This window comes from Heptranchias perlo, chromosome 1 (genome assembly GCF_035084215.1).
Source record: "Heptranchias perlo isolate sHepPer1 chromosome 1, sHepPer1.hap1, whole genome shotgun sequence".
Classification (NCBI taxonomy): Eukaryota; Metazoa; Chordata; class Chondrichthyes; order Hexanchiformes; family Hexanchidae; genus Heptranchias; species Heptranchias perlo.
This window is the reverse complement of record NC_090325.1, coordinates 172,170,505-172,186,277: the sequence shown is the minus strand read 5'-3', so window position 1 is coordinate 172,186,277 and position 15,773 is coordinate 172,170,505. Positions and strand designations below refer to the sequence as shown.

The window sequence follows — 15,773 nt, the reverse complement described above, 5'->3', positions numbered from 1 at the left end:
GCAGGGCTGTGCCTCAGAGTAAACTAAACCTAAGGGAACTGATTAGCCGTGAAAGCGTGAATTTAATGTAAGGGAAGAGATTCAGAAGAGAGGGAAGAGATTCAGAAGAGTGAGAGTATGTTGTCCAGAAAGGTTAAAGAGCAAACTGTATGGTTCTTAAATAAAGAAATCTAAAAAAATAAACAAACCAAGTGAGCAACTACAAAGCATATTGAACTGAAGTATAGAAAGCCCTAGGGACAAGGAAGCAAACAAACATTGGGACTACAATAAATATCATACCAATCAAAAAAAGCAGTAAGGAAGTAAAATTGTATTTTTATATGAAATCCTATTTCAACAGAGGTGTTAACCTGTTTAAAATAAACCTGCCAATAAATCTGTTGAAGTAGTAGACAAAAGAATGTTATATGAATGCATTAGACACAAAGAAAAGCACAATTTCACATCACGAAAGACTTAAGAATAGTAAAGAAATAGTCAAGAATTGCACAGATGTGAAATCAGGATAGAGGCTGAGGAACACAAAAGGGAAAGGGGGAGAAAGAGAAATTCATTTCGATTAACATAATTCAAACAAACTGGAAAAGTGAAACGACTAAGGTAAGAACCTTTAAGATCGAGGAAATTAAGCACCGCCTGGATATACAAAATTGTGCATTGCAACCATAGGAAGAAGCCCATCAAAGCTTGTATGACCTAGAAGATTTATAGCTGCTTCATCATTGGAATTTATTTAGTTAGGATTCTGGCAGTTAAGTATCCATGAGCTAGCTCCCTGTGTTTACACCGCTTAACACAGCTCCTTCACCCTGACAGCAGAATTGTAGACTCAGTTTTTTGTGAGTCTGCGATTCTGCTGCTGGGATATAGGAGCAGGAATTAATAATGTAAATGTAGGAAACTGGCTCACGAACTGCCTTGTGCACATTGAGGGGCTAATTCCAGTTTAGCAGCCACAACTTATGAACAAATGCACCTGATTATGTAATGCAGTAGTTGCATAGTTATTATTGCAGGTTTAATTTTCTCACCATGGACCTTCCCAAGGGGAAGAAGGTACATACAACTAGAAAAGCAAAAAGTGAATTGTTGGCTTGTATGCATGGCCTGAGTGCTCAGCCCACCTGCAGCCTGATAAAGTAAGTGCCCATGATAGCATCCAGGGAGCAAACAGAAACAAAACACCTCTCCTAAAGTTGAGTCTCCGTGATTCAGAAACTCAAAGCAAGCTCATCAAATTCACATGCAATACCAAACTAGGGGGTGAGGGAGGATGTGGGGGGGTGGCGTCGGATGAATCTGAGAAAGTGGGCATGGATTACAGAATGAGTTACATAAAAATTTGTAAATAGACAAAACAATGGTGGATGAAATTTAATAGAGGGAAATGTAAAATATTTCGTAGAATAGAAAAAATGGACAACTTAAGAACTCCATGAAAGGTATCAAAATATCTGAGAGTTAAGGTTGAAAGAGATCTTGGGATCTTGGTGCTCTACTTGCCCAATCACTGTGTTGCAATGATTAACAAGACAAACCGAAAGCTGAACAATTATGGCCAAAACAGTCCAGTTCAGGGGAAATCATGTTGAAACTGTGCACTGCTCTAGTCAGACCATATCCAGAGTACTGTCCCCCATTCTGGTCACCGAGACACGTACAAGACTGTAGCTTTTTGCTAGTTATGTTAGTCAAATTGCCCCTTTCATCTGTATCTATCTTCTTGGGGTATGGTTCTGTGGGCACCAGGAACCCTCCAATACCTCACCCAAATGGTCACTTTATGTGAGAGACTTGACAGCAAGTGTTCTCAAGCTATTTAACCTCGCGTGACATCCATACAGAGATCGGTGAATAGCAGATATGAATAGGAACCCTGGCCTATTTTTCCATCCCCGACCAGAGGGTGGTGACACCAACTGTAGCACCTCTAATGTGCTAACAAAGCACAAACTAGGGATAAAACCTGGGGTTTTCTTGATCTGCATGCCTTGTAAGAATATAGACATGTTGTTACATTATTCTAATATAGAACAAAGACAGAACAGCTAATGTAGGCAGAATTGATTTAAATTGTGTGCTCGCAAATTCTATCTTTTGATCACAATGCACTGATAACACTAGAGAGAATGAATTTTAGGGCCGAGGACATTGCACACTAAGTGGGGCACTTATAGATTATTAAATAAATAAGCTCATTGGCATTAATGATATAATATGGAGCTAAGAGGGTTGTTAGGTTAAAAACAGGCTTCTGATCACAGCAGGGGGAATGTAAGAGAAGGAAATTACTACAGTATAAATAAGGCAATAGGTTCCTTTTACTATAGAGACTGTGAGGGGTCATGACATCGAAGGCTTGTACAACAAAGGCTATAATTCAGGAAGGGCAAGGAGAGGGAGTTACAATACGGTGTGACAGGATAGGGCCCCATATTATTGTCCAGCAATCTGTTCAATGATCTAAGGGTTATAAAACGTCCAATGCAATTGAAACCAGCAGGAACTAGACAATGAAAGAAAATGGTATAAAAAGATACAACATTTCACTCAGTAGGAACTTTATGACTACTTTCAAGATCAGGTAGCATGAATAGGCTTGGATAATCCACGCTCATGATTTCCCACTAGAAGTTCTACACATTGGTTTTAGACGCAAGGCTAAATGTAAGGTTTTAAGATGGACATTTTGAAACAATAATAAATGAAGTTAATTGCCAGACATATTACTGTCTCCAGCTTTACGAATCTGTTTAACAGGATAAGGAAGGAATTATCCTAACATGCCTCACTCACTGGATAAACTCTACCATCAAGGGAACCCCTTAACATAAACTCTATTCCAGATGCCTTAAAGAGCGTAAACTTGGTGTAATGTACTTAAGGACATTTCAACCAACTCATCACCAACCATGCCTCATCAAAGTGGACCCAGAATAAAAGAATTTTGTTTCTTGAACAACAAATAAATCCGACCTTGGAGGATACATGATTTCATTTATTACATCATGGAGAATTCAGAAGCAGTTCTGCATCACCTCTGGAATAGGCCAGTTAATCCAAACAATTTTCATTTAAGCTGTGGGGTTTCATCTTCACACTGACACAAAATGAGTGCAATAATTTGGAAGTGAAGTCACCTGAATTGAATTTAGGCAAGTGATGAGTCACCACCTCAAGGAGGTATTCTCACACTACACTGATTCCATACCAGCTGCAGCAAAACTGCAACCAGTGCAAAACAATTTGTAAAATCTTTTTAATATTAGCAAAGAGCCAGTTATCCTATCAGCTCTTTGTTAACATTAAAATGTAACCAGCATTTGGATGCCTGTGAGTTCTGTTTTCCCTCCTCAGAGAGCAATGCAGAAGAAATAATATAACATATCTGCCAGCATTGCTCCATGTAGGTACCAGCCTCAAACTAGTACCTGCAGTATAAGTGAGACCTTAAAACAATAAAATTAAAATACATTTGTTCTTATTCAACTGATCCTGATTGTTGAAATCTAATTGTACTAAATGCACAAATCAAATGCAGCATTAAGTGCTCTGGTGCACACAAAACAAGATGCATTTGTAAAGAGTAGCTCAGGATCACAACAGCCTTCTGTCGTTTCATAGCAAATTAGTGATCAAATAAACGTTGTTCAGAAGCAGTTTCAACCTGTAATATTTTCCTGTTAAATATTCTCAGTTCAGATTATGACGAATGGAGTTGGCCCTAACACTTAGAACTTCAGATATATTTTCTCATGTCAGAGAAAATTCAACAGCAAATTTAAAAACATAAACTGACAGCATGCCATTATGCGGCTTGCTTTTGTTAATTATTGACTTGTTATACAAATTATGCCATTGTGTAGATAAAACGAGTAATAGTTAGTAATTTTTTTTTTAACATCTTCCAGTTCTGACGAAAGGTCTTCGACCTGAAACATTAACTCTGTTTCTTTCTCCACAGATGCTGCCTGACTTGCTGAGTTTCTCCAGCATTTTCTGCTTTTATTTCAGATTTCCAGCATCCGCAGTATTTTGCTTAATTCATTGGTCTCTTCCTTGCATCTGTTTTGTTTCGAATTGCTGTTCTTCATCTTAAGCAGAGATGAAAAACTGCTCAATAAAAACATGTGCCTCAAGTCATTACTTTTTTCCCTACCAATATCAAATAGTTACTTGAAATAAAGATCAAGACAGAGAGGGAGACAGATTAAAATCTCCCTTTTAATAGTTGGATGAACAATGCTTTCTTCAAAGTCAGCAAAATGTAAAGTAAATAGTGACCAATTTGTATATGCTTACAGTTGCAGAAAATGTTGTCATTAGTATTCAACATAATTTGCATATAAATCATGCCACAAAAAAGAGCTGTCTTGCAACAACAGTCACATTCTTCCAGATGCAATATTTGATTGGTGTTAATTTGAACAGAAATTTGATGAGTGAATTGCCTGATTTAGGCTCCTAGCCTCTTGGATATGATGATTACAATAAATACAGCCTTCGGTCATCTAGTGATGTCTCATTCAGTACATTAAACAGTGAAGACTCTCAACTCTTATTAACCATCACCAATAACAATTCTGCTACCACAGGAAAATGGACTATATATGTATTCATTGTATTCCTGCAGGTGGAAAATTGCAAAAGCAAAATATATTGTCCATGCGTGTACACTACTGTACATGACCAAGATCGATTAAACACTGTTTACTCACTAATTCAATCTGCTTAATGTGTCTACCTGGATTAGGATAGCGCAACATTTTTCGCATTGAATCTGTAACTATAAAAATTATTCCTCTGGATGACTTTTCCATTTTAAAACCAATTCAATTAAAAATTGTACATTCTCAAATATGGAATATTGCCTGAAAAACAGATGTCTGCCACAGAGGAGGTTATATAATCAATGGACCACCATGAGTAAGAAAATTAACACAAAAGTCAATTCAAATATATCTAACTGTGAAGAGAAGGATTCAAACTAGATCAAAAACATCTAATAACTTCAAACACTTACAAAGAAACCATGAGGTTAGATGCCTGAAAATGTTGGGGCACACCTCAGGCTGTACGTGTACACACAAAGAATACAAAGAAGAACACAAAGTACCAATCCAAATTGTAAAATGTGCTTTTGAAATTAAGAAATCAATCAAGTTAAGTGATAGTTTTGAATGTACCACGCCTCACACGGAGTTGGTAATCTATGGAATAAGTGGTCAGTTAATGGAGTGAATGCTGGGCCTTTTGAAAAAGGAAGTGTCAATTGTTTCCCTTCGAACCCTGAATCAAGCTGAGGTGCAGTTTTATGGGCATCAGAAGCTCTCTGATATCTCATCTGAGTGACCGTTCTTCATGTGTGAGCCTGGTCACTCCATTAACTGACCACTTATTCCACAGATTACCAACTTTGTGTGAGGCATGGTACATTCAAAACCATCACTTAGCTTGATTGATTTATTTGGCCATAGAGGGAACAACAACCAAGTCTGATCCTGTCCACATCCAATGTTCATCCACCTGCACCTTTCTAAATGTGAGCAAGAATGGCTGATGTGTTCCCTCTCTAACTCAGGGACACTAGGACAATTGCATGTGCCACCACCACCCAGCTAAGAGCAGCTAACAGCACAGACTTAAAATACAACTTGAGACTTTCCTGGTCAGTATGCCTCACCACGAGGCTTTTACCTACTGAGCTTTTGGGGTGTCATGACTAGATAGATTTTATTACAGGATAAAAATTGAAATGTTTAGTAAGGTGGTGATGGATGATGTTGAAAGAATTGGGTGACAATAGCGAATTGCATCACCGGACACCTGGATCAAATGACTTTTCCCATTCAATAAATTCAAATACTTTTGATACATTCATAACGAGCAGTGCACTACATGTTAAATTTGTGCATTGAACTTGGTATTGTATTGCTTCTAAGTCTGCAGTGGATTGACAAGAATACATGGGTTGTTAACTTGCTAATAGCTTCCCTTCAATTACACAAGCCTCCAGTGAACTGCTCCTGGGACTTCAGATATCAAAACTGTTAAGTATTCTACAACCAAATCTCATTTAAAAGGATGTTGGTGACATCCCGCTCAACTAATACTTGCTTATTCCATTTATTATGCTTCCAAGAACAGTAGTTTATAATCAGTGAATAAATCTGAAATACAATACAAACATTTTATTTTTTTTAAAATTTGCCTGGTAGTGCAGGAATCAAGCTGTTATTTAATATGATTGTGCCCAGATGTTTGGCAGCCAGAAGGTGAAATTACTCTGATTTACAGCTAGTACACACTAAGTGTGCCTTAATGTGTAGTAATTTGGTGTGCTACCATTAATGGAGCATTAGTACATTTTTGCCTGGGGTTCTAAAATTCATCCTGGGACCAGTTTAATGCATGTTAAAGCATAGAGACCATGTTAATCTTTTTCGGCTTAATAAGGGCTTTTCAAGCAACAATTAAAAGCGAAAGAACAAATTTACAGATTCCTCCTTTCTAGCTTGTATTGCATTAATGACAACTGCTATAAGGAGCTGTTAAAGCAGAAGAGAGAACTTGCACAGTTAACGCACAGAGCAGAACAAAGCAAAGCAAGAGAGACTGTAAAGACATCAGCAAGTCTCATTTTACTGGACAGGTTGGAGGAGAATGAGCTGTAGAGTTTGGGCAAGGACATCTGAGGCAGTGGGAAGAGGAGCAACAAGAGTCACTACCAGCCTAGGCAGGTGATAAAGCTAACTTGACCTCAATGAGGAGCAATATGTGAGGAGATGAAGCCTCACTAAGATGGCCATAGATGAATTTTGCCATTTCCTTGAACCAGATCTCTAGAAGAAGCAACATCAGCGCTACACTGGCAGTAGCGGTAAAAATGGCAATGGTAATCAATGTTTTTACTCCTTCCAAGCAACGGCAGGAAACTACTGCATTACCCAGATCAAAGATGCCCTTTTCAACAATCTGGTGAGTACAATAAAGTCAACGCTGGCATGCAGCGTCAGCAAAAGAAGCTGGCCCGTCTTGCCAAAAGATGTGGCATTCCGAGGGAACAGAGTGTCGCCACATGCACCCCTGTGCCCATTCAAGCACCTCTGCAAGCTCCAGTGGTCTTCAATAGAAAAGAATATCACCATAAACATCCAAATGGTCTGGAACCAACGTCAAAGAATTATGCATGTCTTGTGACCTGAATCAGATATTTGTGTCTTTCAACAAGTGTATTTCTTCAATCTCTCCAAAGACCGACGGAGCAAATATTTGGTACAGCAAGGCTTGATACAAATCAATAAGCTGCTTTATTTCACAGTGAGTGAACATACAGAGCAACAACGAATCAATAAGCTGCTTTATTTCACAGTGAGTGAACATAGAGCAACAATAATGAATAGATTCAATTAGTTCAAACAGTACAACTTATCTTGGTGTAAAGACACAAAATAAAGAACAAGCCATGCCCACCCCACATCAGTGGGTCATCTTACTTGACTTAAACAAGATATCTTCCAACTATCCTCCAACATTTCTAATCTCTTCACCTCAGTGAAGGCCCTCAAAGCTTTTCTTTAACTAAACCTGACTGCCAACATATTTGTCTTTGTTGACCTCTTTCCTGTCCCCACAGGAAGTTGGGCCTTCGTTCCTGAATATTCCTCTTGTCCGATGATTGGCTAGAAGAGCTGCTAATCAAACGTGCTACTGTGCCCTTTCTCTTTCATGCATAGCTCAATAGCAAGGGATATTCCATCCCTCCACATAGTGAATGTTTGTTGGAGGCAGATGGGATAGGATAACACTCCCCTATTGTTCTCAATTGTCCTGGGCAACAGCATCAAAGCCTGGCTTTAACACACTTCTCCAAATGCCTGCAGCCCATGGGCTTCCTTTTTAAACCCTTGGAAATACACTTTGTTTTAAAACCTAACACTTAAAGGTAACTCTTTTTTCAAAATCCTTTCTGTGAGAGTAATGGTCAAAAAATCCTAAAATGTAACAGTGACTTATGTCCCCACTACATGATCCACATTCCCAAAGGTCCTGCTAGGTTGCTGCAAATGCATCAAAAAAGGGGCAAAAATTTTAAATCCTACTTACCACACTGCCTGTGCACTAAAACTAATTACACCACCTGGAGTTGGCAGGTATTTAAATTATTCAAATATGTAATATGAGTGTTCTTATCATTAGCTGAACTGGGAAGTGGTGCTACTGATCATCTCACCAGCATCAAGTGTGCCTCCTTAACTGGTCTTGGTATTTTAGCTATTACCCGTGTTGAAGTGCCCTGATAAACTACAGTGATGTACTTGATAGGCAGATCTCATTTTTTTTTAAAAAGGCAAATGATGATGATTGGATAAAGATGTTATATTAACTATTCACTGGAATACTTCTCAGGGAAAGAAATTAAAAAAGAGTAACAGATTACTACTGCATAACAGTTAAGGGCAAGAGAATAACCTGGGGCTGAACATTGCAACATAGATTGTTATTTTAACAAATAACTGTTTAGTTATATTGAAGCTTCTGAATTGACATACAACTTTTATCAATAGCAGGTCTGCATGAATGTGTAACTATAAGGGTCAAATTACGAATGTACAACAGAAAATAGGGGAGGACAGGATAGAACCATTCCTTTACATTGCAGCAAAATATATTTACATTGCAAATTGTGATGCAAGTGCATTTTTGCTCCAGTGCAAATCAAGTAAAACCTTAGCCAGGCTGTTGTATTGTACCTTCTCATGTCTTCCTGGATGAAGAGTGCTATCATTTGCTTGGGGATGTGGAAGGACAGTGTACTTTCAGCCATCTGCTCCCGTACGCACAACCACCTGCCATTATCTGTGGGTAATCTGTAGACTTTCCATATGATATTTTTAAACACTGTAAGGAAAACAGAGATTAATAAATATTTGCAGTAAAATATAATGTAATTATAAGCTAAAATAAAAAGAAACCTGATAAATATCTAATTACAGAAATCATAATTATTCTAACAAAGCTGATCAGTTGCTCGGTGACTGGGCAGGTCTATCTGACTGCTGCCACCAAATGTAGTGCAACTCACCCAATAAGTTACTGGAGTTGCAGAAGCTCTATCACATATGTAGCAAGTGATCTGTCAGTAACTGGTACAAGGGATTTGTTTCAGAAGCTCATGCATTATGTTATGGCATTTACATGTTCACATAATGATAGCACAGAGGATTATTACACAAAATGCAGAATACACATAGAACTTCAGAAATGGGCCATGTACTTAACTTCTACGATATAAGATATGCAGAATGCAAGCCCTCATTTTGTACATTCTCAAGATGATCAAACTAAGAGAATCTCCAATTACACAGCTGTGCTCAGAATTCCACTGTGCCCACAGCTCTAATCTTCTTTGTTACTTTCAATAGTTTTCCAGTCTGCAATTTCTTCCAGTTTGCACGTAACTACATTACTGACTCACAGAAGAAAGGGTATTTGAGTTCTAGTGCAGTGTTGTGAATCACAGCAACAAGGAGTATCCTATTTTATCTTTAATTTCTTTGGCTATTTCTTTATGATGAAGGAATCTCTGCACCAAGTATTCTTCAAGTGTTAAAGGATACTGTCTTTACGAAAAGGTGTTTGGTAAACCTGATTTTTTTTAAATTGAGGCAGACAGAACTGTAATGCACTATTTTTTTTATTATGATTGTATTTTGCCATGATATATGTCACTGCATTGGGTGTTTGGCAAACACTTTATTTAAACAGTACTTCTTTAAACCTTGAACATTGCAAACTCCTTTGTAGAGAAAGCTTTTAGTTTTACCATTCCAGAACTAAAACTGCAACAATATTTTCTGCTGGATCATATATATTAGGAAAGCAGAACAGTCGGCTGATCTGATTTTTTTTAGCTGTTACTTGTCTTCTTTTTTTCCCCTTTGTACTAGTGAAAATTCAGTGCAAAAATTCAATTTGCAATGTACACAAAACACTCCCATCAGAAAGTGCAGCAAGGGCTTAAGAATTAAAAACAGTCCCAAGCACTCAAGAGAAAGAGAGAGAAATGTTGAACTTTGAAACAGGGAGGAAAAATGGTAACAGTGATAACAAGGAAAGTCACGTTTTGAGCAGAGGGAGAGAACGACCAAGAGTAGTGTTTGGAGAGTAGCTGGGACCATAGGTAAGGGAGAACGCAGAAACTGCAGGGAAGGATAGGTGCCAGGATCAGATTTAAAATAAAGGGTTAGTAGCCTTTTTAAGTAGGCTGTGAGCCAGTCATGGAAGATAATGGGAACAAAGGCAGAGAAGGCACCTTATTCAAAATCCAAGATTCGAAAACAGCAGAGCATTTTTTTAAAAAAGGCTGTGCACATGTGCAAAACAGATCCATTCATGCTTGCACAAATCTGCCAACTCACGCACATGCACAGGTTTTTACTGTCCACTTTTCATTCCTCAGAAGATCTGGGCAGCCACCCTAGACTGTCTGGTTTAAAACTGGACAAGTGGTCAACCTAGATAAGAAATCTACACAGGAACGAACAAGACATTGACAGCAGGAAGTGGGATGAAGGAACAACAAATGTATTAGATAATTGAATACTTGTTTTAAATGTGTGCAGAAATTGTTCAACATATGAACTCAACACAGAAAAGAGTAGGAAAAGAGAGACACATACAAACACTGCAAGCATTATAATCAAGTATTGTGTTTAACTTTATCTACACTTCGAGAAAACTATAAAAACTGCAATTTCTTCAAAACAACTGAATAGTTTCACTTCACAATTTAACCTTCCAGACATCAATTGTTCTATTTCAAATTGTCATCCACACTGTAGGGAAGCTTCAAATCGGGACAGAGACAAAAATCATCATAGTGGCAGTCGCAGTAAAGTTCCCGATGGGAGGTTTGAAAAAAAAATGTATCAAATGGAAGGCATTTTGTCTGCTATTGGTAAAGCTGTTGAGAAATGCTTATAGCACACAATATGTCATCACAAACACTTCAGGGGATCTGCTGGAATGTTTTCTTGGTTCCAGCTCATATTTCTGATTGATAGCAATAATCATTTGTGTCTTACAGTTCTTTCCTGTTTCAGGCTTTATTCATCACTGTACTTTATAAGTAAAATTAAAATAGCTTTAATTTTTCTCGATCAAAGAAATTGGGCATTTTCTTGATTTTATGCAAGAACAGCTGCAATGTCCATAATATGTTTGTTGATCTCTCAACTAGCCCCACATTTGACAGGGGGGGGAGAAATTGTAGAAAGGAAGAACCAGCATTCGTACAGTTTCTTACTATGTCTCAAAGCACTTCACGCACAACGAATCACTTTGAAATAAAGTCACAATTGTTCAGTAGGCAAATGAAGCAGCCATTTTGCACACATTCAGGTCCTACAAACAGCAATGAGACAAATGACCAATTAAGGGAGGACACTTTCAATATCTCTTCTGGCTGGATAAGAATGTTTGCAAACATCTAATTTGATTTTTTTTTATTCGTTCATGGGATGTGGGCGTCACTGGCGAGGCTGGCATTTATTGCCCATCCCTAATTGCCCTTGAGAAGGTGGTGGTGAGGGACCTTCTTGAACCGCTGCAGTCCGTGTGGTGAAGGTTCTCCCACAGTGCTGTTAGGAAGGGAGTTCCAGGATTTTGACCCAACGACAATGAAGGAACGGCGATATATTTCCAAGTCGGGATGGTGTGTGACTTGGAGGGGAACGTGAAGGTGGTGTTGTTCCCATGTGCCTGCTGCTCTTGTCCTTCTAGGTGGTAGAGGTCACGGGTTTGGGAGGTGCTGTCGAAGAAGCCTTGGCGAGTTGCTGCAGTGCATCCTGTAGATGGTACACACTGCAGCCACAGTCCGCCGGTGGTGAAGGGAGTGAATGTTTAGGGTGGTGGATGGGGTGCCAATCAAGCGGGCTGCTTTGTCCTGGATGGTGTTGAGCTTCTTGAGTGTTGTTGGAGCTGCACTCATCCAGGCAAGTGGAGAGTATTCCATCACACTCCTGACTTGTGCCTTGTAGATGGTGGAAAGGCTTTGGGGAGTCAGGAGGTGAGTCACTCACCACAGAATACCCAGCCTCTGACCTGCTCTCATAGCCACAGTATTTATATGGCTGGTCCAGTTAAGTTTCTGGTCAATGGTGACCCCCAGGATGTTGATGGTGGGGGATTCGGCGATGGTAATGCCGTTGAATGTCAAGGGGAGGTGGTTAGAATCTCTCTTGTTGGAGATGGTCATTGCCTGGCACTTGTCTGGCGCGAATGTTACTTGCCACTTATCAGCCCAAGCCTGGATGTTGTCCAGGTCTTGCTGGGCCCGGACAGCTTCATTATTTGAGGGGTTGTGAATGGAACTGAACACTGTGCAGTCATTAGCAAACATCCCGATTTCTGACCTTATGATGGAGGGAAGATCATTGATGAAGCAGCTGAAGATGGTTGGGCCCTGGACACTGCCCTGAGGAACTCCTGCAGCAATGTTCTGGGGCTGAGATAATTGGCCTCCAACAACCACTACCATCTTCCTTTGTGCTAGGTATGACTTCAGCCACTGGAGTGTTTTCCCCCTGATTCCCATTGACTTCAATTTTACTAGGGCTCCTTGGTGCCACACTCGGTCAAATGCTGACTTGATGTCAAGGGCAGTCACTCTCACCTCACCTCTGGAATTCAGCTCTTTTGTCCATGTTTGGACCAAGGCTTTAATGAGGTCTGGAGCCGAGTGGTCTTGGCGGAACCCAAACTGAGCATCCGTGAGCAGGTTATTGGTGAGTAAGTGCTGCTTGATAGCACTGTCAACGACACCTTCCATCACTTTGCTGGTGATTGACAGTAGACTGATGGGGCGGTAATTGGCCGGATTGGATTTGTCCTGCTTTTTGTGGACAGGACATACCTGGGCAATTTTCCACATTGTCGGGTAGATGCCAATGTTGTAGCTGCATTGGAACAGCTTGGCTAGAGGCGCAGCTAGTTCTGGAGCACAAGTCTTCAGCACTATAGCCGGGATGTTGTCGGGGCCCAAAGCCTTTGCTGTATCCAGTGCACTCAGCCGTTTCTTGATATCACGTGGAATGAATCGAATTGGCTGAAGACTGGCTTCTGTGATGGTGGGGATATCGGGAAGAGGCCGAGATGGATCATCCACTCGGCACTTCTGGCTGAAGATGGTTGCAAACGCTTCAGCCTTGTCTTTTGCACTCACGTGCTGGACTCCGCCATCATTGAGGATGGGGATGTTTGCAGAGCCTCCTCCTCCCATTAGTTGTTTAATTGTCCACCACCATTCACGACTGGATGTGGCAGGACTGCAGAGCTTTGATCTGATCCGTTGGTTGTGGAATCGCTTAGCTCTGTCTATAGCATGTTGCTTCCGCTGTTTAGCATGCATGTAGTCCTGAGTTGTAGCTTCACCAGGTTGGCACCTCATTTTTAGGTACGCCTGGTGCTGCTCCTGGCATGCTCTTCTACACTCCTCATTGAACCAGGGTTGATCCCCTGGCTTGTTGGTAATGGTAGAGTGAGGAATATGCCGGGCCATGAGGTTACAGATTGTGCTGGAATACAATTCTGCTGCTGCTGATGGCCCACAGCGCCTCATGGATGCCCAGTTTTGAGCTGCTAGATCTGTTCTGAATCTATCCCATTTAGCATGGTGGTAGTACCACACAACATGTTGGATGGTGTCCTCAGTGCGAAGACGGGACTTCGTCTCCACGAGGACTGTGCGGTGGTCACTCCTACCAACACTGTCATGGACAGATGCATTTGCGACAGGTAGATTGGTGAGGACGAGGTCGAGTAAGTTTTTCCCCTCGTGTTGGTTCGCTTACCACCTGCCGCAGGCCCAGTCTGGCAGCTATGTCCTTCAGGACTCGGCCAGCAGTGGTGCTACCAAGCCACTCTTGGTGATGGACATTGAAGTTCCCCACCCAGAGTACATTTTGTGCCCTTGCTACACTCAGTGCTTCCTCCAAGTGGTGCTCAACATGGAGGAGGACTGATTCATCAGCTGAGGGAGGACGGTAGGTGGTAATCAGCAGGAGGTTTCCTTGCTCATATTTGACTTGATGCCATGAGATTTCATGGGGTCCAAAGTCAATGTTGAGGACTCCCAGGGCCACTCCCTCCTGACTGTATATCACTGTACCGCCACCTCTGGTGGGTCTGTCCTGCCGGTGGGACAGGACATACCCAGGGATGGTGATGGAAGAGTCTGGGACGTTGGCTGAAAGGTATGATTCTGTGAGTATGGCTATGTCAGGCTGTTGCTTGACAGCTCTCCCAATTTTGGCACAAGTCCCCAGATGTTAGTGAGGAGGACTTTGCAGGGTCGACTGGGCTTGGTTTGCCTTTGTCGTGTCCGGTGCCTAGTGGTCCGATGCCGGGTGGTCCGTCCGGTTTTATTCTTATTGTGACTTTTTTTAAGCGAGATTTTACAACTGAGTGGCTTGCTAGGCCATTTCAAAGGGCAATTAAGAGTCAACCACATTGCTATGGGTCTGGAGTCACATATAGGCCAGACCGGGTAAGGACGGCAGGTTTCCTCCCCTAAAGGACATTAGTGAACCAGATGGGTTACCATAATACCGGTTACATCTGTTAGTTTTAATTTTTACTCCCTCAGTTTTAATTAAAACATTACATTGAAAAAAATAAAAACAAAACTTTTTTTGACTGAAACATACAACATGAAAACTTGTGCAGCAGCAGATAGAATGTGTGTTGGGGCATAATCGGCAAAACGGTGAATTATTTTGAATAGGTTATTCCTGCCTTCTGAGTAACTACGTCTGTTTGGAAAACTCCCCAAAGTAATGATGCCCCTTTAAAGGAGTTGAGAGAAATAACACAGGTGAACCTCACAATAGAAAACAATAAAAAGCCAAGATAATTGATGATCCATTTATCGCCACTATGCACCGTTTGTACCTGTCACCTACTTATTTATAAATAACAGACTTCCTGTCATCATACGCATAATAAAGTTGTGCTTTTGAAAGCAAGGAATAATTTTGTAAAACGGTTGAGTTTCACAATAGAATTAGAGTGTGAGAGGGGAAGGGAGGGTGTCGTCTGAAGTCCACCTTATCAGGACGCTGAAAAATCAGCTCAGTGTGGAAAGATTTCCTGTATGTGCTGAATGTAGTGAAATCATAAATGCATTTATAAAGAACCTGTTTATGATTTCACTGCACGTAGTGAATAGAGAAAATCCTCCCCCGTTGTTTGTCATTCAGAGTTCAGAATGCCAAAACAGACAAGACCACAGTGGGGTAGGGGAGGGAAGAAAGAAGAGAGGGTCCGAAGATTGGGGGGGGGAGGAGGAGGAGGCTCCGAAGATCGTGGGGGGGCGGGGGAGGGGAGGAGGAGGAGGCTCCGAAGATGGTGGGGGGGGGGGGGGGGGGGGGGGCGGGGAAGAGAGGAGGAGGAGGAGGCTCCGAAGATGGTGGGTGGAGGGGGGGGGGGGGGGGGGGAGGAGAGGAGAAGGCTCCGAAGATGGTGGGTGGAGGGGGGGGGGGGGGGGGGGGGGGGGGAGAGGAGAAGGCTCCGAAGATGGTGGGTGGGGGGAGAGGAGGCGGCTCCGAAGCTGGTGGGTGGGGGGGGGGGGGGCGGGGGGGAGAGGAGGAGGCTCCGAGAATGGTGGGTGGTGGGGGAGGGGGGGGGGGGGGGGGGGAGAGGAGGAGGCTCCGAGAATGGTGGGTGGTGGGGGAGGGGGGGGGGGGGGGGGGGGAGAGGAGGTGGCTCCA

At 41.7% G+C, this 15,773-nt stretch overlaps 1 protein-coding gene across 6 annotated transcripts in view; it reads right to left on the bottom strand.

Moving 5' to 3' along the window:
* Positions 1-15,773, bottom strand: part of inpp4b (inositol polyphosphate-4-phosphatase type II B) — a 784,892-nt gene that overhangs the window by 193,793 nt on the left and 575,326 nt on the right. For all 6 annotated transcript variants that reach the window (XM_067993821.1, XM_067993786.1, XM_067993776.1 and 3 more), the window contains exon 11: positions 8,757-8,904. In XM_067993821.1, the coding sequence (XP_067849922.1) occupies positions 8,757-8,904 (148 nt within the window). The remainder of the gene's footprint in view (positions 1-8,756; positions 8,905-15,773) is intronic.